The 22963-nt window shown below is 41.3% G+C and overlaps 1 protein-coding gene across 1 annotated transcript in view; it reads left to right on the top strand.

Annotated features, from left to right (window-relative positions):
* AKT1 (AKT serine/threonine kinase 1) overlaps nt 1-22963 on the top strand; it is a gene marked incomplete at both ends in the record, with an annotated part of 63599 nt that overhangs the window by 32758 nt on the left and 7878 nt on the right. The window contains 8 exons of the mRNA XM_079537009.1: nt 5052-5163; nt 7988-8135; nt 9703-9834; nt 10001-10066; nt 11669-11737; nt 12465-12590; nt 13847-13975; nt 18323-18537. Of these exons, the coding sequence (XP_079393135.1) occupies nt 5052-5163; nt 7988-8135; nt 9703-9834; nt 10001-10066; nt 11669-11737; nt 12465-12590; nt 13847-13975; nt 18323-18537 (997 nt within the window). The remainder of the gene's footprint in view (nt 1-5051; nt 5164-7987; nt 8136-9702; nt 9835-10000; nt 10067-11668; nt 11738-12464; nt 12591-13846; nt 13976-18322; nt 18538-22963) is intronic.

The raw sequence follows: 22963 nt of genomic DNA, 5'->3' as shown, positions 1-22963 counted from the left end.
CCATGGTATCAGAGCATTGTCAAAAAGATGAGACACATGCCTGTACAGTGAGGTACCCCAGAAGAAGGAATGCAGGGAGGGGTGGGTGGAAGGATGTTCTTAGCAGGATGTTCTCCTATCTGGAGAGCCAGTAGCAGGTTGGGAAGACCTCGATGCTCATGGGGACGGGCTCCTCACTACGAGTCAGTACTGTGCTGTGGATCTCGCTGAAGCAGCTGTTGCCTCACCAGCATTTAATTTTTCATATAGGCACTGGCATGCAGTGTTGTTAGCATCTGATGTGTGGTTCCCTTCTAGGTACCCTCCACGCTTGCATTACTCGGGTTTGTTTTGCACCATAACTCTTCCCTTTGAACCTGCTTGCCTTGTGCTTTCACTTGAGTTAACTTGTCGAGTTCACGTGAGTCAGTTGGAGCAAGCTCTGCAGGAATTCTCAGGCCAGAGTGGCTCTGCACTGCAGAGGATGCCTGCAGAAGGCTTGTGCCAGTGGAGCTGGGGTGGCTTCAGCTTAAACGTTTTGTGAAAATTGATCCTTTCACTTTCCTTTTCTTTTTCTCCTGATTATGATAGCCGCCTTTTTTTTTTTGTTTGTTTATCAGTGAGAGAGAGGGGTTTTTTTTTGTTGTTTTTAATGAGATGGCAGGCTGTCCCTGTCAGTCTGTTCTTTGGAAGGGGTCCCAGGTTTCTGATTAAAAATTTTACCCTTTTCTGCTCTAAAATAATGTTGGCTTCCTTTAGCTTTGCAACTAGAAGTTATTTTTTCTGTTTTTCTGTCCACAACTAAGGGACTCTTCTCATTAGAAACGTAAAATTCATATTAATTCATATTTTATCAATCCATGAAAAGTAGAGATATTGAAATCGGGAGAAAACAGTGAAAGGTAGTAACATTGTCTAATAATGCTGTATCTTTCCCAGTAACAGTTATGGAGAAAGCAATAACAATAAATGCAAAATGTACTTTAATTTTGCAGGATTTTTTTACGTGCTTTACAATCTTCTTTACCTCAGGCCTTCTCCCTTCAACCAACAAGGATTTTGAAATCCTTGAAAACTTGTTTAAAAAGCCCACATGGTAAAAAAAAAAAAAAAAAAAAAAAAGGAATCACTTTATTTAAAAATAAGTAAATAAACCTCTACTTCTCATTTAAAACAGCTGAGTATGTTTGAAGTTGAATGATATGCATATGTAGTTTATTTTACCTGGATGTTACCTACTGGTGATTTTTTTTTTTTTTCCAAACTTGTGAAAGATGGTACTTGAGCACTAACTGTGATTTCTAAGTCATACCTGTGCCCATGTTAAGATAGATGGAATAGAAATGCTGGTACCTAGATAGTTAGTTATGCTCCAGACACCCTGCAGATAAATAACCAATAGAGTGTTGTGAATCTGTTAGGTAAGTAGCCTTTGTACTGATTGTAATCTCAGATTACCATGTATGTTTGCCCATTAGGTTATAAGCTCTTAAAACTGGATAGCTGAGAAGAGCAGTGTATGGTGATAAACAGCACAGAGAGAGAAGGGCTGTTCCTTTTAGGAAGAAGGGATTATTTCTCTGGCTGTCCAAAAGGAGGGTGGACTACAGTGGTTTTGTTGCACAGCTGAAAACATAATTGCTCAACAGTGAGTGCTCCTTTTGGGAGAGGACTGGGTATCTGCAGCCAGGCATTTATCACAGGGCACAGTATGGCCAGATCTGTAGGCACATTTTCTGAGTCTGCTGCTATTCCAGCCACTTAAATGTAGGTCTCCAACTCAGGGCTCCCACCTCCTGACTTTGGCCATGCTGAGCTATTTGGCGGGGGGGATCTGCTCAGTGATGCTAGAATAGAAAAGCACCTCAACGCAGTATTCCTTTTTGACTTCCAAAGTCTTATTTATTCACCTTTGTTACTTTCCAACTTGCCTTTTTTATTTTTATTTTTATTTTTTTTCCCCCCTCTCCTTCCTTAAAGAAACCAAACCAGGAACGGGAAGGATGCCTGACATTATTGGTTTAAAGTGTGATGTCATTATATAGGGAGCAGAGTTTGACACTTTCATTGCAAGTAATCTGCCTTTTAGCTTAAGTGCTGGTGAAGCAAATATTGTGACATTTTAGAAAGTCACTGGGATAATACTAAGTGTCTTTCGAACACAAAATGGTAATTTACATTTGAATGCCTTGGTGTCTATTCCTGTTAGGAACAATTTCTCTGTCCTACTTACTTTAAAAGACCAAACACCAGGAAAGAATCAAGAGGTTCTTCAGAGCAATTTAAATCATTTTTAACAGGCTGCTGTTTATTTGTTACAAATGAAGGATATGTATGCTGTCCTGTCTGACAGGAAAAACTGCCGTCAAAGTGAGTAAATGACCATCAGCCCGTAGATGAAATGTGAATGTTTTTATACAGCAGAACCCCAGATGTGCCATGAATCAGACCTGGTATTATGTGGAGTCTGTATTTGTGGTCTGCTATAGCAGTGCCTGTTGCTGTACATGATAACAGGAGACAACTTTGGTGCTTCTTGTGCTTACCAACTACTGTAGAGTACAGAGTTGGTTCTAAAAGTAGGAAAAAACCCACTGCTTCCTAACTTGAGTGATAAAATCCATGAGCTGGTTCTTCCCATGTGCAGCAAAGTGGAAGCTACAAATTTTTTGAAACCTGTCATGTACAGCCCTTACACTGGTAAAGCAAGTTAAAAATAAAGCCTTCTGCATTTTTTCTTATGTGCTGTTATGATTGAGCAGGGTAATTAGACAGCATATTGTTCACTAAACAAAACATTTCTGTGTGACATACTTGAATTATAGTGGTTATTAACTGACAAATCTCTATTATTCGTCTTGCTGTATGCATTAAAGATTGCTGGATCAGCAGGCTTAACAGATATCGATGAACATTGCTGACTTGGGGGAAGAGCAGTGCTATTTATTTGGTCCCCTTCTGTGACAGACATCTTCTGTGGGTTATTGGGCTGAAATTAAATGGTTAAAGTTTAGAGCTCGTGGTTAAATCGAAGTATCTATGCCACTTATTCAGGGTATTTATTCTGAGGCACTGAATATGCATCTAAAGGCTGTTATAAAAAAGTAAGCAAGCAACACCTCTCAGTTTGTTTCCTTATCATGTTGTACTGGTGGGTAAGTACAGTAAGAGTTTTGGATTTGCAGAAGATTAGAAATAGCCTTGTTTTCTTTTGTAAGACTTCAGCCAAATTCAGTATCTGTCGTGTCTGCATTGTGCAGTTTCATAGAGGACAGTCCCAGCCTTCGTCTAGTTGTGTAAAGCAGTTGGGCAAAAACGGGAGATACAGCAAACAAAAAAAAAGAGCAACTTAGCTAAGGTGGCAGATCTTGGAGCAGTTAAACTGCTCAGAACAGGGCCTACTGGGCTGTGCCAGGTCCTGCAGTTGTGTTCAGCATTAGTGGCCATTCTGCAGAAGATGCTGGAGGTGCTGGAAGGCAGAATACAGCACTCTGGAAGCATGACCACGTTGTTTTGTGGAAGTCCTTTAATCTCGGGGAATAAAGGAGTGCTGTTTATCACACTAAAACCTTTTCATGACTCATTAATAAACTTTCTCTTACCCAATTGCTGTACTTTAGTAGGATGCAGTATAACCTCAGCGTGCTATTAAAGAAAAATTAGATTTTTCTTGTCATGAAAAATGCAAAGTTACTCATTGAAAACGTTATAATTCCAGTAGCAAATGAGGCACGAAATATATTGCCAAAATGCAGCACCCAAAAACACTGGTGGTAAATATTTTATCTGGGTGCTAATTAAGAGCTTGAATTTAAAACTGAGCACTCTAAATTTTCACAATAATAAAATTAGCCTAACGATACTGGTGGATCCCTACTAATGTGGACCGTTAATCCACATTAATAATCTGGCCATATCCTGTCCTCAGCTTGTGCATAGCTGAATGTGTTTGTAGCTCTGGCAGGAAGCAGAAATTTCTCCTTGCCTTTTCAGTGCCTTCCTTTCACTTGGAAGTTGATTTAGACCCTGAAGACCAAATCACAGTTTGTGAGTTTGTGGTTTCATGAACTGCTAGGAAGAATCGTTAATGGAAGAACACTTCTCCCATTATCCTTCTACTCACTTTATTTTGAGTTTGCTTGAAGAGGAACTTTTTAATTAGCACTGGATTTTATTTTAATATAAATCTGGAAACTGTAGTGCCTTGGCTTCTGCTGTCATTTAATCAACCTTCTTCTGGTTTGGTTTGGTTTTGGCTGCTTTATAGTTTGTGTACCCTTGATCAGGTGCCCAAATTTGAAGGGTAAGCACTCATCATATCCTACAAAGCTTAAAACAGAAGATGTGTTTATTTTACTTAAAAATAAATAAATCACACTCAGCTCTTCAAGGGGCATTTTTATGAAGAATGTGGTATTTTTGAATGTGGCCACGTTTCCTCAGGTTCGAGGTGCTGTTTGGATGCTGACAGGGATGACAGTCCATGCAGCTGAGCACAGCTCTCTGCGTGCTGGTTGCTATGGGGTCTTTTCTGGGGGGTTGTTCCCTCTAATGTTTGAGGGCTGAAATGCTTTCTGCCAGAGTCTAATCTCCATCAGAGCGATGAAAAATGACTGAATACACTTTCCAGCAACTCCTTGAAAGCCAAAGGCTGGATTTTGTGTCTGGAACATCAGAGGGTGGGAACGTAGAGGCTTGGCTTTAATTTCAGTGGATGTAATTGCTGCGCTATCAGCTGACTTTGTCCATGTGTTGGTGGATGACCTTTGGAGTGTAGGATCTGTGTCTGAACGGTTTCTGTGTCATCACAACGCCTTTCTACTTACCTCTCCAGGCAGAGCAAACATGGAGCCTTTCTAAGCAGAATTTGTTCTCAGTGCTGCTTAGATTACTATCTCACAAGCTATTTATTGGTTTCATCAACACAGTAAATTGTTTCAAGTTGCCTAAAGAAGTACTTACAGAGATTTCAATGGCTGATTAATTGCAACAGTTTGCTAGATAAGAATAAAGACAAATGATTATTTAAACCTGCTTATGTACCATGACTCTTTCTTCCTTGATTGTGGTAGAGTGCCAGCTGATGAAGACAGAACGACCTAAACCAAACACATTTATCATTAGATGCCTCCAGTGGACCACAGTAATTGAAAGAACATTTCATGTGGAGACTCCAGAGGAGCGGTATGTTTCATTCATATTTAATACATAAAACTACTTGCACAAGCAGATGTGAGTGTTCAGCATTAGCAGTAAGTCCTTTCCTGAAGCTCTTACTTACCAGGTGATGCACATCTAGACTGAAAGGTAACAATTTTTGAGCGTCTCAGGTTTAGTTTATGCTGTAGCACAGAAGGTTCCTTAAAGAGGGCTTGGCTTTTAAGGAGGATATTGTCTGTCACTGAAATGATGTTGGTTTGGATATCCAAAAAAGCCAGGTGTATGTCTGTACCAGCACACAGGTAATTATTTCTGGAAGGTTAGGCTTCATTTCTTACTGGGAACTATGTGGTATGTGAAGTGTTTCTGACCTGGGAGTTTCGGGAAGGATGAAAGGTGAAAGAGATGCAAGCAAAGTTGAGTTGTGTCACAATGCTGACCTTTTAATTTCTTTTCAGACTCCTTGTTTTTAAAGGAAAAAAATGTTAGTAGTATCACTGCTGATTGCTAATGTTTTATGCAAATTAGATAATAAAGGTGATAGTTATCTGCTGCAGGTGCAGATTTCTATTTCAGCTGTTAGGAAACAAAGCTAAGAGCATGCATCCTGTGCTCTCATCATTAGAGAATTGATCTCTTAGCTCCTAACAGAAGAGACTTCCAGCACAGCTACTCTACAACTACAGAGTATTTAAATATTTACTTGCTCTTCAGGAACTGAACTTAAATTATTCCAGTATCATTGCCCTAGGGGAAGGAGTATTTTAAAACCATGGTCCTCCCTAGATATAACACTGGTATGTGTTTGATTTTAACGTTCCTTGCTTTTTTGTCCTGTACCCTTTATGTGTAGTGATTTAAAGACACTGCTTTTGATTCTATCGCAGTATTCAGAAGAAAGTGAAATCAAATTAAAGCAAAGAAAAATAAACTGGTCCGTGTTTCGCATAGTAGCTTTGCAGTCACTGACCCTAAAGTGAGTGAATAACAGTTTCCACTTGGGGAAATTTCAGTCTTGTTTTGTTCGCTCCTAGCCAATGGAGTCAGCTCGGTGATGCTTCAGATCTTGGGCATTAGTCACCTCTGTTGTGTACACTTGAGATGTAAAAGCTGAAGGTGAAATTCTGGTATCCCAGAAATCAGAGATTGACTTCAGGAAGGCCACGATCTTAACTAAGTCAGTAATAAGTCCTGAAACAGAAGCAGAGGTAGCCTTTAGCTTCTCTCTGCCAGTTCTGAATAACAAACATTTTAAATGAAGGACTACATTTGTGATTTTTAGTGAAGGAGTCTCTGCTGGGAGCATAGGAGAACATCCAGAACTTCCTATGTTTAGCATTACCTTACTGCCCCAGAGAGGGCTGGATAGCATATGTTGAAGAGCCTTTTGCAGACACATCACATAGAAGAGGTGATTTTTTTAATTTTTTTTTTTCTTTATCCCCAAATTGGTGATTCTGTACAGCTGTCTTACCTCTTGGAGATGAGGGAAGATTTCCTAGATTTCTCCTGTATCTGTGAAGTAGAGATGGATGCTGTATTAGTCAGGCAAAATCCCCCCAAAAACCTGAATGGGCCGTAAAAAATCTTACATGTAATCAGTGCAGATTGTATTAGAATCTTATGTCAGGTACTTTTTCTATGGACTTCAATCCCTGTGTGGGATACTTTGCTTTTTTCATCCAATAAAAATTGCAATTCAGATGGTCAGGCATGATTTTTTTTTTTTTTAAATCTGGTATTTCATCATATTATTTCATACAGCCAGTGAAAAAACATTGTGACATTGCTTAGGATGGTATGGCTTCTCCTGTACATTGCTGATCATGCGTGGTGTTGCTCAGCATTGTCTACTTATTTATATTCCTGTTGTCACGAGAATAGCTTACCTGTGATGTCCTAGGAAGAAGAGTTTAGCCAGTGCCCCCAAAATTCCGAGTAGACCACAACATCCTGTTCCTTAAAGATGCAGAAGACACAATAAAAAATGGTAAATTCACGTAGTCCACAAAATGTCTCTTCAGCCCCTATACACCTTACAGGTTTTCCCAGAACCCTGCTAGACACTGGGTTATGTTTTGTGATCAGTGCATTTGCAGCGAAATGAGGTGAATGCCAAAAACTTTAACTTGAGTAGTTTTCAAAGGTATGAAATTTCGTAAAGTTCAGTGCAGGGAAGATGGTCTGCATAGGTGTTAAAGGGGTCAGTAGCAGAGCAGCAGCTGCTGAAATGGCTGTGGGAACTTTCTTGTAACCATGCCTCTGTCACTGTTTTTGCTGACACTCTGCTAAACTTTTTACAAAAGAGCTGCTGTCATCCATCTATCCAAGAAAGAATAACTTAAAACTTTTCCTAGAACATTCCTTGCTGTTGAAACTTGGGATATGTGTGTGGAGAGGTGGCATAGTGCCCCCAGCAGTTGGATATACGTGTTTCAGTGCACTGTAGGAATGGAAGAGCTGTATTTAATTGCTTGTGCTGCGTGGCGTGAGATCCTTCTACTTCTTGGTTTTGGCAAGTCTGCTTTTGTTATGTGAATCTCTGTATCACTAAGTCATATCTTGACCCAGTGACTGACAGTGCATTAGAAGTCTTGTGTGCTAAAGAGTCTTAAGTTGATATGGAGTGTTGGGACTTCTGCTGCCTTTTATTTTCTAGTGATGAAGACATGGCCTGAAAATGCTCTTGAAAATGTATTTTTATAGTGCTTGAAAACACATAATTCAGTGTACATTGCATTGGTGTGTTTGAGAGCATTAATTCTTCTGTATTCCTTGGAGACCCTTGCTGTGGCCAACAGTAATCTGGAGTTGCAAGTAACAGATGTCATTGCTTGTATTTTTCCAGGGAAGAATGGACAAAAGCCATCCAAACTGTAGCAGACAGCCTCAAGAAACAGGAGGAAGAGATGATGGATTTTAGATCTGGTTCTCCTAGTGATAATTCAGGTGCTGAAGAAATGGAAGTTTCCATGACAAAGCCAAAACACAAAGTGGTAAGCAAGCACAGCAGGAATAACCATAAATTTTAGGTCTTCTTGAATGTAGACAAGAAGCAACCATCAAGGCACATCTGTTCCTGTAACAATTATGCAGTTTTTGTAGATGTGGCTTCTGGATGAAGCAACTGTCAGAGATGAGGAGGTAGCAATCAAAGCCTGACCGGGTTTGTCAGCATTCTAAACTTGGATATAATGCTTCACTTCTAAGACCAGCTTAGATCTAGAAGAAGTTTGCCCATTTTCTTGTGGTAACAGAAACTGAAATTGTAGCTTCCACTGTACCTTGACTCTGTGTGAACTCTGTGTGCTGTGTTGTTGCAGGCTACTGCAGTATACACCAGTACCTGCAGTATGCAGATTTAGGGTGGATCCAGAGGATTTGATTTCTCTGGGTTAAGGCCCTGGGTTTAGTGACAGCCACTGATATGTCTGTCCATAGTGTTCATAGAGCTTGGGTTTTTGCATCAAGTAGAGTAATGACTGAATGGGCTTGCATGGCACAGTATGTGCCAGTGTAGATTCTCTGCCCTTTGGAGTCCTTCTGGACATCTTCCTTCAGCCTTTTCTCTGCCCTATCTGTGCCTCTTATTTGGGTTTCCATTTTCCAAAGGATTCCCACTGGCACTTGTAATTGAAAATTGATTTAACCTTCTCCTGTGCAAATGCCACGTCTGGATAATACCAAAGCATTTCTTTGTGTCCTTGTCTCACTACTGTCATCCCCTGTTACATTCATAATTTTGCTTCAATTTTGGCAGAACTGATGAAATTTTTAAAGATAAAATATGAACTATCCACCAGAGGCTGCTCTGTATGTCTGCCAGCCTTGTGTCATGCTCTTGGTTTTAGACTGGTGTGGGTGACTATTTATGTGTCACTCTGAATTGTAGCTGCCATTAGCCTTCTGCATCCTTCACCGAGCAGATACAAATCTTTCTGAGTGCTGACAAAGCGATTGAAATGTCTATAGAGTGATAATATGCTAAGTAGTGAATGAGTTTTCTGTTAGCAGGCAGTTTATGGTTTTTCTTGGTTTGATTATGTTTCATAAGTGTACTGGTACTCATGAACCAGGCCAACATGAAAGCTGGGGAGTGACTTTTTATAAGGGCATGTAACAACAGGAGGAAGGGAAATGGCTTTAAAGTGGAAGAGGGCAGATTTAGACTAGATATTAGGAGGAAATTCTTTATTGTGAGGGTGGTGAGACATTGGAACAGGTTGCCCAGAGAGGCTGTGGATGTCCCCTCCCTGTAAGCATTCAAGGTCAGGCTGGATGAGGGCTTTGACCAACCTGCTCTAGAGGGAGGTGTTCCTGCCTAAAGCAGGAAGGTAGAACTAGATGATCTTAAAGGTCCCTTCCAACCCAAACCATTCTCTGATTATGATTCTATGATTATGGTTTCTATGGAAGAATCATTTCTACTTCTGTTTTCAGCTAAGCAAAAGTGTTAATGCATGCACATAAGGTTCTTACAGGAATGAGAAATCTTAGTCTGAGAATGATGTACTTATTGGTAGTTCATATAATTCAGTTCTTATTTATCTGTGTCATTAACAGACCATGAATGAATTTGAATACCTTAAGCTACTGGGAAAAGGCACTTTTGGAAAGGTCATTTTAGTTAAAGAAAAAGCAACTGGACGGTATTATGCTATGAAAATTCTGAAGAAGGAAGTTATTGTAGCAAAGGTGAGTAGATGGGAAAGTCGGGAGCGTGGTTCACTCTTGCTGTAGCCTTCTGGAAAATCATAACAGGGGTACTGTGAGCACTTGTAATAATTGCTCCAGTAGTGTTTGAAATAAAGCCCCTGATCTGCAGAATCGCTGTAGTGATTTCCTTCTGCTTGTGTTTCAGGATGAAGTAGCACACACGCTGACGGAAAACCGTGTTTTACAGAACTCACGGCATCCGTTCCTAACAGTAAGTACTTGTGCCTTTATTGATTGCTACTTAACATCGTGCCAACTGAGACTTTCCTTATTTTTGGTTGGTTACACAGTGATCTGTGTTTTTAGAGCAGGTATATATTCTTGTATGTTTCATTTTTGGGAAGTATAAATTATAATCCTTTCTAGAGTTTTGTGGATCAGATCTTCAGTGCCTCTTGAAATCAGAGACTTTGTATTTTCAGCATGTGGTTTGATATAATGGCTCACCTGTATAATGGCTCCTGTCTCTTGAGAGAAGTATTTGCTTTCCCTGTCCTCCAAATGCTTGCTGTCCTCTGTGACAGAGACCAGGATGACTCAGACCTTGTGACACATGAGTTCAGGGTTACATAGTGGGAAAAGCTCTTTAATTTTTCTTTCCTTTTCAAATTCCCACAAACAGCTCACTGTGCAATCAGAGCTGTTGTGGTGCCAGCAGAAGCGTGGGGGTGAGACGGGAGAGCAGGACCGTGCTTTATCTGTTGCTTTCCATTTAGATTGGCTAACTGTTAAATGAAGCTGTAGCCTCACTTTACAACTCTAGCAGTCTCTCTGGATTGAGTTCTAATTCAAGACTTTGTAGTATTCATTACAAGTTTGCTTTGAATCATTTCCAACCAGTTCAGGCCTCTAAGAGACCTGTGTAGTATCCTGGTGGTTTCCTTCATCCAGATACACGTGAGTTTAACTGGAATTTAAACTTTTTAAGTGTGACCTCTGGAAGTAAATATTAGCTGAATTGAGTATAATCAGTTCATGTTTGCTGACATGTCTAGAACCTGATTCTCCCTTTCTTTTGCTGGTATAAAAATGATTTCATTAATAATGAAGATGATGATGATACCACATGTGGTATTTTCTCATTGCTTTTATAAACCCTAAAGTCCAAAACAAGGGCTGTCTTGAAGTCAGCTAGGAGAGCAGGTTGTGATCAAGAAACATAAGACCATGGCAAACAAGGTGGTGTTACTCTTGCTGCAGGAGTACCCATGGCACAACTGTGCAAAGGCACCTTGTGACACTCCATCACACCCTCTGTCTGATCTGTTTTTGCAAATTGCTCACAAGTGCATATTGATAGCATTGCTCAATCCCCTGGCAGGCTGTCAACAGAGAGCAGTTGCAGCGAGCAGGGCAGAGACCAGGGGGCTGGTGTCTGTAAGTGCACTTGCTTCACACTAGTGGGCTTGCAGCCAGCGTGGCAAAACCTTGTGCTCTTGGATTTGGCTGTGGCCCACTGTCTGAGAGATCAAACTGGGAGCTTGTGGCCTGTGAAGGATATTTCAGTGCCACTGCCAGTGCATTTTGTGCCATTGTAATGGGTTAGGGCTTCTCACAACATTATAGCATTACCAGTAGCTTCTGCAAGGGATTTTTTTTTTTGTAATGTTGCATTAAATATATTTAATAAAATAAGTTGGCAGTGGATCAGCACTCAGCTCAGATGAGAAACTGCGAGTATTGTATGAGAGTCAAGGACAAAAAGTCCACTGAAATCTTATCTTTTGTCTGTCTGTGATTCTGAAAACTTATTCAGCATGCTTTTTATAACTCTCTGTGTGGTCACCTGAGTTTTTGTTTAAATCTGTTTCAGGCTTTAAAGTATTCCTTTCAGACACACGATCGCTTGTGTTTTGTTATGGAGTATGCTAACGGAGGGGAGGTAAGGGAAATGTAACAATGTTTGGTATTGTAGGATATTCCTGTACTAGTATTAATCGTGCTTGGCATTGTTCAGCTGAGGTCTGCGTTTGCATTTCTTTATTATCCAAATAATAAATGTGTTTGCATTTCTAGTTAATACAAATTGTCCCAGCTAAACAGAGCTGTCTGCAGTTTTAACTAATGTTAAGAATTAAGACTCACTCCTTCACTTTTATTAAGTGCAGGTTGGGGTATAGGTATGTATTTTACACACGACAACAACATACTTTAATCTGACAGTCAGTTATTCAGAAAAGCGACTTGCTTTCTGTTTGCTTTTCAGGTAGGTTTTAGTACTTCTAGATGAATATTACGAGCACATTACTATGGAGAGAATTTGAAGTGCAGCAAAATGCTGTTAGTTAAGAAGGAAAAGATGAAATAGCAACATTTCTCTAAACTGAGCCATAAGATAGTTTTAATATGTAATTGTAATTTGATTAGAAGGTTTTACTTTCTGTACACGCAAGAAAGTGTAGCTCACAAACTAGTTATCAGCATACATCCGTGAATATGAGTTATAATGCATTGTTTATGATGGTTTTTAAAACACTTGGGAACTCAACTGGGTGCGGATGGGAAGGGGTTTTCTCTTAGGTAACATCAGGTGCAGGATGGCCTGCGAGGTGTTAGACGTAACACAGGAGCATTCACAACCTAAACGTGAGACACTGTTGGTCTTGTAGTTGTTTTTCCATCTGTCGAGAGAGCGTGTATTTTCTGAAGACCGGGCGCGTTTTTACGGAGCTGAAATTGTTTCAGCGCTGGATTACCTGCATTCAGAGAAGAATGTGGTCTACAGAGATTTGAAGGTACAGAGAAAAACAATTTCAGAGGCTTTTTGGATTTGGGCTTTTGGTTTCTTAGTCACAGAAGTAAGTGAGCCTTCACTGTAAGAAAGCCTTTTCTCACTGAAGTTTAACATAACTGTTATTGCAGCTGTCGGGTTTGACTTTACAGGGTGTCTAAACACCTTTGTAGCATTAGAGCTTGTCTAATGCATTTATCAGGGCTCTGGCAGTGTTTTGGAGAATACAAAGAGCGTTTGAGCATCGTGGGTTGTGTTCTCACCTGACTGCTTGTTCCAAAAGAAACCTTTCTGGCTTCATGTGTGATGAAATACAATTCTGGACTCTTCATGCCAGGTCTTATCAGATACGTGCAAATTCACACTTGTGTGGATGTTGTTCTTCCTTTCAGTCTGCTGTGCATCACTATCTTCATAGTACCTTCTTGCAGAGAGAAAATTGCATGAAGTTCAAATGGCTTATGTTTGGGGAGCAGAGAGGGAAAAGCACCGAGTAAGAAATCTCAGGGAAAACAAACTAGGGAAGTTCTCAAGGGTATTGCAACAGCAAAACTGGTTTTCTGAGAAGTGTTTTCAGGAGAGAATGAGGTGATGCTACTGGGAGCATGCAAGGTAATATTTGCAGGCTACTTCAAAGTTCTTTTAGGGATTCCTGCTGGGATTTTGTATCCCATATCGCTGTGATTCCTTTGAAATTGCACTTTGTTTCATACATAGTTGAAGCTCTGTCTTGAAATCTGGATGGCCTTGTTCAAAATTGGTAGTGCAGACTAGAATGAGCAGATGTACAAAACGATTCCCATATCAAGGGTATCTGACAAACGGTTCCTTAAACTTACACTCATTTACTTTCATTCATGTACTACTCTTTAGTAGTGCAGAGTATTTTATACAGTCACTTAAGAATAAAAGCAGGGATGAAGTCATGTGAGAAGTAACAATGCGTTATTTTTAAAAGAATCTGGTGTTCTGTTGGTGATAATATTTTGGAAGCACAAATATGTTTATATTCTGTATTTTTTTGTATATATGACTGGTTACCCAAAGACTGCAAATGAGTCACCTAACGCTCCCTAAAGGATTAGGGAAAGTGATATAAATGCATATTTACATCACACGTGCTTTGGCAGCTACTGTAATTCAGACTCCAGTGAAAACGTGTTTCAAAACTGTAATCAATCTGCAGAAATGGTTTTTATTGACTTGCTCAGGAGCAGTGTATGTTATATCTGATGCGTTTCCTTTGGGTTTTCTTCTCAGCTGGAAAATCTTATGCTGGATAAAGATGGACACATAAAAATTACAGACTTTGGACTATGTAAAGAAGGCATAAAAGATGGAGCAACAATGAAGACTTTCTGTGGCACTCCAGAGTATCTTGCACCAGAGGTCTGTTTACATTGGCTTTTCTACAAAATTATATTCTTAAATGCCATCCATGACAGCTTTACCAATCCGTAATAACTCCTGTTGTTATTGTGTTCATACAGCACTACTGTCACATAACACATACTCCAAATCTTTTATTCATCATTCTGGGACATACCAGAATGAAGATGTGTGATAATTTCCAGATGTGGTAGCATTTTCCTCTTGCTCTAGGGAATATTTACATTTTAACAGAGGAGTGCTTGCTTCTTGTGTCAGAAGTCTAATTTAAACAAAACAGCACAAAAACTTGTACAAAGGAACAAGCTCTTTTTTCAGTGTTTACCACTGTGTATGTTAAAATGCCAACTGCTTCATGGCTGAAAAGGTCTTCCTCAGGGTTAATTTATTAAGAAAATAATCACAGAATCATAGAATGGCCTGAGTTGAAAAGGACCACAGTGATCATGTAGTTTCAATCCCCCTGCTGTGTGCAGGGTCGCCAACCATCAGACCAGGCTGCCCAGAGCCACATCCAGCCTGGCCTTGAATGCCTCCAGGGATGGGGCATCCACAACCTCCTTGGGCAACCTGTTCCAGTGCCTCACCACCCTCTGTGTGAAAAACTTCCTCCTAATGTCTAACCTAAACCTCCCCCATCTCAGTTTAAGACCATTCCTCCTTGTCCTATCACTGTCCACCCTTGTAAACATCTGTTCCCAAGCAGGGAAGCCCAAGCAGGGAACTAGAATCCCCAAGCATACATTTTGGGGGCTGTTTTTTCTACAAAAATTGTTTTTGCAAAGCATAAAATCCAAATCCAAGGTTGTTATATTCATCCTGGAAATAGTTCTTTGGGAAGTTGTGCAACACAGGTGCTGTTAGAGCAGTGAGTTAGTTAAGGGCAGATCAAAAGCGAAATTGTGTGATAGAGAAGATGTATACGTGGTATTTTGCAGGCAGATGCTGGTTTTCTCTGCCTACGCTCTAACCTGTCTGGAAGCAGTTGCTGTATTAGCAGGGCACAGTGCCTGAGCTCATGCCCCATGCCTCACAGAAGGGCTCATTGCCTGCACTTTGCCATTTACCTATGGCGTTACGGCTGCCATCCAGCTCAGAGCGCAGGCAGGAGCAAGTCTTGGGCTGCCAGCAGATTAGGTATTGCAGGCACACCCAGGATGTATTCTTTCTCCGAGGTGTGCATTGCAAACCTTCCTTGAGTTGAAAGTACGCAGAGGTACAAAGCACAAAAGACCGAAGTGGAGGAGGAATATCGCTGTGGAGAGCTGATGTCGCTGCTGATCAGTGCTTTTGCAGCTTGCGTGGTGGTGGCAGTGGAGGCAGTTGTACGCTCTCATATTTTTGTTTTAACTACCAGCTGCTCTCAAGGGCCTGCAGTCTTCGTAATAATGAGGAACGTGGGCACCTGTCGAAGTAGCTTGCAGCAAAGAGGTGGAGCCAGCTCTCCATGGATCACTAGAAGTCTTCAGTATTTCTAAATGGGGCCCGTGCAGCTCAATTTGAGATGCGCTGATGCAGGGAGTAATTAGCAGCACAACAAAGAGTATTTTTTGTTCATAAACATGGCTTTTATTTGGTGGCTCTCCTCCTAAAATCAATGGCTGAACTTCAGTTTCTCATCGAGGATTTTGTGAGGTGATTAAAAAGTACTTGTTTTTTCTTAACTTGGCACGTGGCAGTTCCCTGTGTAGGTGGTTATTTTTTCAGTTATACTGTTTGCTGTTATTTTTCATATTTATGACAAGTTGGTTCTTCCAAAACCCTGAAGGACAAATCCTTCTGATTAACCCAGCTCTTTCCTTTACTTTCAAATCCGTCTGTGAGCTGGAGTGTTAAACTCTGGAGGCTTTTGTCATCTGGTTAATAGCATGCAAAAAATCTGGAAATTGTGTGTGAGTGATGTTCTGTGCATTTAAGGTCAAACATCCTTAAAAGCAGAGGCCTCGTTCTCGTTATCTGTGTCTGTAACTTGAATCTGGTGAGCAGCCTGTTTGTACAGTTGCTGCATAGTTGTTTTTAGGTTCATATTGGAATCTTGTGCATGGATGACAGTGACTGAACCATGTCAACTTTGATGTGTCAGATATATCAATGACTGTGATGTTTACAGCTGTTGTGCCTTCTCTTTCACATTCCATCTCACAGCAGTCTAGAGCTGCTTGTTAGGGATTGATCATCCTTTAAGTGAAATGACCTTGTTATTTCACTGCTGTCCTGCACGTTGCAGTAAATCATGGATACGTGTAATACCTTTTGCATTAAGGTGTATTTTTAATACTTGCACCATTATTCTGTTTTATGCAATTACAAGTATGAGCATTTATGTGTTCACATTCATGATAAAGCACTTTGAAGAAATTAGCATTTTATATTCCGTTTGGAATTAATAGAGGGGGGGAAAGGTTTATAGTTAGCAACCTGCACTACAATGCATTTGTAGTATCCTCACTACAATAATGTTTGAATTGCTCTGTGCCTTTTGAAAGCACCTGTAGCACTGCCCATACTACAACCAAAGCGTTTGTGGTGTTCTGCTTTCAATCCCTTCCTCTCGTAGCTCCTGCAGCAACCTATAAATACACAAGCAGATACCCCAGACAAATTTATTTTAGGTAAACTCAAGCAGGGCAGCAGGAGCAGGAAGCATTGATTGGAAGTGGGGCACTCTGTGCAGGAGTTGCACAGTCACACAAAGGCCACGGTGCCTGGGGAAGGCTGGCTCCTGGAATCCTGTCCGGCCGGCAGCTGTGTCGGCCATATACAGATATGGGGCAGCTGCAGAGCCAGCTGTCGTTTGGTGTGAATCATACGGCAGGGGATGCTGTAAATAGACCAGCGTGGGGTAATCTAATACCTGGCAGCCTTTTGATTTTTACTGCAGGCCCTTTCCCTCGTTCAGATAATTAAGGGGAATAATTAGTGAATAAAGAGAGGCGCAGCGCACACAGTTGTTTCAGAGTCTCAATATTTAAGTTTTGCACACACACAAAAATTGCCGAAGGTTTTCAGGAGGTTCGGATCCTGCTTCTGTTAAAGGGAAAGCTGCCAACTTCAACTGACTCATTCACCCTTTTAGTTTTGAATGCAGAGAATTCTGTACTTCAGCAATGTAAAACTCACTCAGCCACCGTGCACTGAGAGGGAATGGAGGTGGCCTGGCAATGGTTTTGACTCTTGGTGACAGTACACAGTTCAGTGCAGACCTGTGAAAAGACTGAAGATGACAAGTAAAACCTGAGGACAGGGTCTGGAATATGAGACTGATGGTGTCAACTACAGACGACTATATTGGAGACACAAAGTCTGGGGAAGTGCTCCCAGCATCCACTCCATGAGCCACAAAACGTTCCTGATCTCCTCAGCAACTGTTGGTGCAAAGGATGAGGAATGCAGTGTGAAAGTACTGCTGTGGAGCAAGGGCACTGCTGAGCCCCGAGGCCCTGCATTAATCAGGGATTTGTTGGGTAGAAATGCCCAGGGGAGGGGAAAAATGAATGTGCTGAATCCCTTCTGCTGTGAGAAATGGAAGAAGCTGAAATGAGGGCCTTCAGTGTTGGAGCCAGTGTGGAAGTCCCACTGGAGGGAGGAAGGGAAATATTTCACTTTGGCTGCCATTTTACAGCCTTGCAGTCGGTCAAGTGTTAGGAGGGGAGTTCTGGCTCTTAGGGCTGAATGTGGATTACTCATTTGGTGTGTGTGGGTGGTCTTTTGTGATGTGCAGAGTAGCCCTTTGAGTAGGAGCAGGTTAATACAGAGATGATTGTGATGATCAGTTTGATTTTCAGTTTGTTGCTTCTGAAGTAACAGACCAGCAGGCTTTTTTCCTCTTCCCAAAACGGCTCCTTGATTTTATATTCATATATATATATATAGTATATATAACAGTATATATATATATATATATATATACTGTTCCAAATAGGAGCTCATTAAAAAAAAAAAAAAATATATAGATAGATAGATAGATATAAGATCCCATTTGGAACAGTTTGTGATGAATAAGTGAAAATTCAGCAGCTGGCTCTGTAATGTGAGAACTGTCCTCAGCCTTTGGGCTTTCAAAGGTTCTGCTTACCATCGATGCAGTGAGAGGGGGGAGGGTTGAAGAAGGAAGAGAACATTGCCATAACATGCACACCTTCTTCTCTTCCCCACCTTGCTCATCTACAGTGCTCTTTTGTCTCTTGACCTTTGTTTTCAAGGAGGATCTTCTGAAAACACTCTGTGCTAATAGATTCAGCTCTGTAACACGAGAACATGAATTTGCTGGTGTAAATTTTGCCTCTTGAGTTCTGTGTTCATTCCCAACATAGAAATGTATTCTAAAGCCTCCTTACCTTTCTGCAGGTGCTGGAAGATAACGACTATGGTCGTGCAGTGGACTGGTGGGGATTAGGAGTTGTGATGTATGAAATGATGTGTGGCCGGCTCCCTTTCTACAATCAGGACCATGAAAAGCTCTTTGAACTCATCCTTATGGAAGAGATTAGATTTCCACGCACTTTGTCACCTGAAGCAAAATCTCTCTTGTCAGGTTTGCTGAAGAAAGATCCTAAGCAAAGGTAAGGCTGTTTCTTAATACTGGTGTTTTTAAACACTCATTCCCTCAGAAATAGCTAAATAAATCAAGGAAATACATCTTTTAAAGCCTTCACAAAAACGTTAGTAACTGTGCTGTGTAGAGGTGTGCCTGTGAAAGGGAGCTGTCTTTTTAGACAAGTGACTTAAAAGTGGCCGTTCCTGTGCTGCCATTTAAATGATCCATATCTCCACCATTGAGAAGCAATTGAAGAGGATTCTGCACAAAGGAGACTGAATGCACCCATGCCAGTCTTTTTGTCTTTAAAAATGAGGAAGGTATTTTGGATGAAATTGTGAATTTGTTTTTAACTGGTTCAAAATTATCATCCACCAAGTAGAGCTGAGAGATGTAGCACACAGACCTATTCAGATTCATCTTAACTTTTGACTCAAGCTGGCTTGCAGATGGCAACATGAAGCAGTTTTGTTGTTCAGAAGACTGAATTTCAGAACTCGATGGCTGCCAGCTATAGCTTTGGACAAAGCAAGTTAACCTTGCTTTTGGTCATAACTAATCTGATCGTTGCTGTGAGTTATCAGCTGCTCTACAGTAATTGTTTTACCATCTATCCAAGTTCAGGCTGCTTACAGTAAGCTTTCTGAATTTTCTGTTCAGTCTGTGCCAGTGATCTATCATCCTGCTTTGGACAGCAGGTGGTGGTGTTCGTACCGTGTTTGTGGTGGAGTTCATACTGTGCTTTAATCTACTTTTCCCATTTCCTCCTTTTGTTTAAAAAAAAAAAAAAGTAGCCTATGTCTTAATACCAAACAAAAACAACATCAACAAAAAAGAAAACTCCAAACCCTTAATGGCTAACAAACAAAACATAACAAAAAATAGAACAGGATCCAAAAAGGATGTTGACCTTTGCACCAAGGGTAAACATCAGTCTGAAAACCTGCTATCTTGTCAGCCCAGATTCTTTTAAACAAACGAAAATAGTGACTCTGAACCTTCCCACCATAAAAGAACCCAAGCTAGGAAACCTTTCACACGAGATGCAAGCAAAATGTTCCAGTTTGCTTTCTGATGTTTGTTAAGTTTGTGCATACACACACACACATGTAACGTGAAAATGCTTTTTGCCAGTTTGGGATTTCTTAGAGCAGGGATTTTTGTCATTAGAGTGGACTCCCTCCATCACTACTTTTAATTGTGTGATGGATGAGCAACCCTCTGGTTACCCCGCCCAGCAAATGTGGCTGCAGCCCCTGCCAGCAGGATTCCTGTCTAGGAAAGTCCTGGGTTAAATACAGTTGTGACCCTCTTGTAGCTTATTCAGGTGGGGCCTTTCAATCTCTGGAAACACAAGCAGCATCTGCTGTAATTTGTTATTAAAGGAGCATCTCTGATGGACCAAACTACAATTTGTTTACAAACAAAGAACGCCCACTTGTTTCTAATTGCAAGGTTTTTCCAGTGCCAATAATTACTCCACAATATGCTCATTTTGTACAAATAGCCACTTCTTCACGTGTGTCTTCAGCAGGCTTGGAACCAGTGATGCTCTGATATGTTGGACAGATGATTTTCATGCTGCTGATAGAAATAACTATAGACTAGAGAAGCCTGCGCACATGCCTGCACCTTGCTAATTACACTCGTGCCTCCCAAGCTTTTTGGATCGTGGACCATTCCTAAATACTGGTTTCTCACCAATTGCTGTTCACCCAGCTTTTTAACTGCAGTTGGGATTCTGCAGTGCACTGCAGTTGGTGGTGTTGGGCAGCAGGAGAGCTGAGCTGGGGGCACTGGGGTGGCAGTCCTGAATCCTGCCCTGCCCTTGTAGTGTCATGGGTTTTACTGTCAGCTGTTCACACGGTGTGGTCTGTGTTGGGGCGCCTGGGAGACGTGGTGATTGACTCATGATGAGGTCATTCAGCCATGCTAAAGGAAAACACCCAGATAGCCGCAAAGTACAGTCAATTGAAATCAAACAATGTGCAGCAGTCCATTTCACATTAGCCTGGTGATGATGTTTTGGGGAATTTGTGTAATTCAACAGAAATCCCCTCCTCAGCAAAGCCCAGTGATTGGCAGAAGTTGGCTTCGTCGTAGTGTTTGTGGCAGAAAACATCATCACTGGCATTTAGGTACTGCTAGTGGGCTCGAGAGTGGGACAGAGAAGATGAGCAAAAGGAAAATGAAACAGGGACATATTCTCCTTTCCAGTAAAATCCCCCCCCCCCCCCCCCGAAAAAAAGTTGAAATAACGAAACTCTGCATAAATCGTAAATGAATAATGACCAGAGTTGGTGAATTAAATCTTACAAATTACCTTTTGTACGTAAGCTGGAAATAGAGGAGCAGTCTTAGCATTCTGCTTTCAGTAATGGCAACTCCCAGGCATATGGGGAAAATATGAAGAACAATAAATTGCATTCTGCTTTTAATAATGGCTGTTTTCTAAATTTGGTCATATATAAAATCCATTTTGTAAGAGAAAAGGAATTTTGAAGTTTCTTTTGGGATTGATATAAGTTTATTAATCTTGTAATGTGAGCCTTAATTTTCCTAAGAAGGAAAAAACCTATTCTACAAATACTTCCTTTTAGTGTGACCTGAAATTCTCCTTTGCTGCTTTGTGACATAGATCAAATGGAAGGAGGTAATCATAGCATATTTGTACACATAAAACAGCAAAGTTGGTGGCATTCTTATTATTCTTTATCTAACTGTAAGGTCTGCAACTTGTGAGCGTGGGCATGCACCAGAGGGCTCCATGTAGATGGGCTGAGCTTAAGTGTGTGGGTGCATTGTAACCAGCAGAGTCTCGGAGGCACTGAACCTTGGCAGGTTTTAAACCTGAGGGATCTCCAAGGCTGTTTCCTCTGAATTTTGATGCTGTTTTCACTGCATCCCTTTGTGCTCCCCAGCATAGAGCAGGGTGGCCTCCAGTGTTCAGTCTCTTTCCGTGTGTTTATCACAAGCTGCTTTGTTTCATCAGTGCTGCCTTTGGTGGTGCTGTGGGACCTTGCCATGCAGGAAGTAAGAGGAGGAAGACCTGTTAGAAGGTTGGACGACTGCACAGAGCTGCAGATGTCTGTTCTCTCTGTGGTTCTTTGCTATGTGAAGGGTAAGCAGCGTGAGCAAACCTGCTCTCAGGTACAGCAAAGTCGGCAGCCCTTGCAGCTGCTATTGGCTTTGGAAGAGGTGGGGGTGACACCTGTAGGGACTGCAGACCCCCCTGCTTCCTCAGCTCTTGAATAGCTGCTCCTGTTCTGCAGCACGCTTTATGTCCTGTTGGCTTGCAGAGCTTTGGCATCACTTGTGACAGGCATCTGGTGTCTGAAACTTGTGTGCTGTAAGTACAAAAAAGTTGTCATCTCCAGAAGAGCCTCGACATCCTGGTTATCCTTTGAATTGCTCAGCAGGTCTGTGCACATTTCACCAAGTGCTGTGAAGGGAGGCTGAGCTTTAGCTGTTGTACATGGTAACATTAGTCACATTAGTAACATTGCTACTTCACCCAGGGTTGTTCAGGATCAGTCTGGATGTGAGTTTGAGAAAACTCAGGCCAGAGCTTCTCTGTGCTGCTGGCCCCAGGCAAGCTGGGTAGGTGCAATTCATAAATATGTGTCTGTGGCTGCTAGAGGTCTGTGAGGGTAAGGACCATACCAAGGTACAGTCCTGCTCTCCTTCCTGACAGTATCACAGAAGCTGAAATAAGCATCTGTGTGCTCCAACCCGGTGAACACAAGGAGCTTTTGCTGAGCTGCTGTTCCTGAGCCAAGTGGGTGTATTTACACTATTCAAGAACCATTTTAAGAGGTGGGGGGGAGTCAGAGAACTCACATGAAAGCAAAACAGCAACTAAACTTTGGAGTCCCTAAAGCTGCGACTGTCTTTTCATGTGAGGATGGGGCACATGCAAGTGTGTAAACAGCAGAAGTCTGTAACCTGGAAGTGTGGCAGGCTTTTGCCCACAGTCACAATCATTTTTAGTGGCTTCCAACATTGGTGAATCAGGAGATGAGGAACGGGATGGTTGGGCAGGCCAGAGTGAACATGGTTGCTGCTTGCTTCCCTGCATTGGAGCCCTGCTGCCCTTATGGTAAAAAAAAAATCTGTGGAACAAGAAGTTCATGGGATGTTTTAAAAAACTGAGAATAGACCTGGGTGCTGAGTGCTGCTTACCTTTACATGGACGGGTAGAAAGCAAAAAAAAGTCCTGTTACTTAATAATTGTAATCATCTGGTCTGTGATAACAGTGCCTTCATTGTTGAGCGTCTGTGCATATGCTATGTTTATAATATGCATCTCTACAATGACCATATACATACTTAAAGCTTTGTAAATAGTTTCTCTATGGTATGATAGCTCTTTGCCCTTGGCTTCTGGAATACAGGCACTTGTGATTAAATGATTAAAGTAACCTGCAAGTAACACGCAATATCATGACAGT

The sequence above is a fragment of the Tetrao urogallus genome (assembly GCF_951394365.1).
Source record: "Tetrao urogallus genome assembly, chromosome: 6".
NCBI lineage: Eukaryota > Metazoa > Chordata > Aves > Galliformes > Phasianidae > Tetrao > Tetrao urogallus.
Note: the sequence above shows the minus strand (reverse complement) of the source record. Positions and strands in the feature narration are given on the sequence as shown.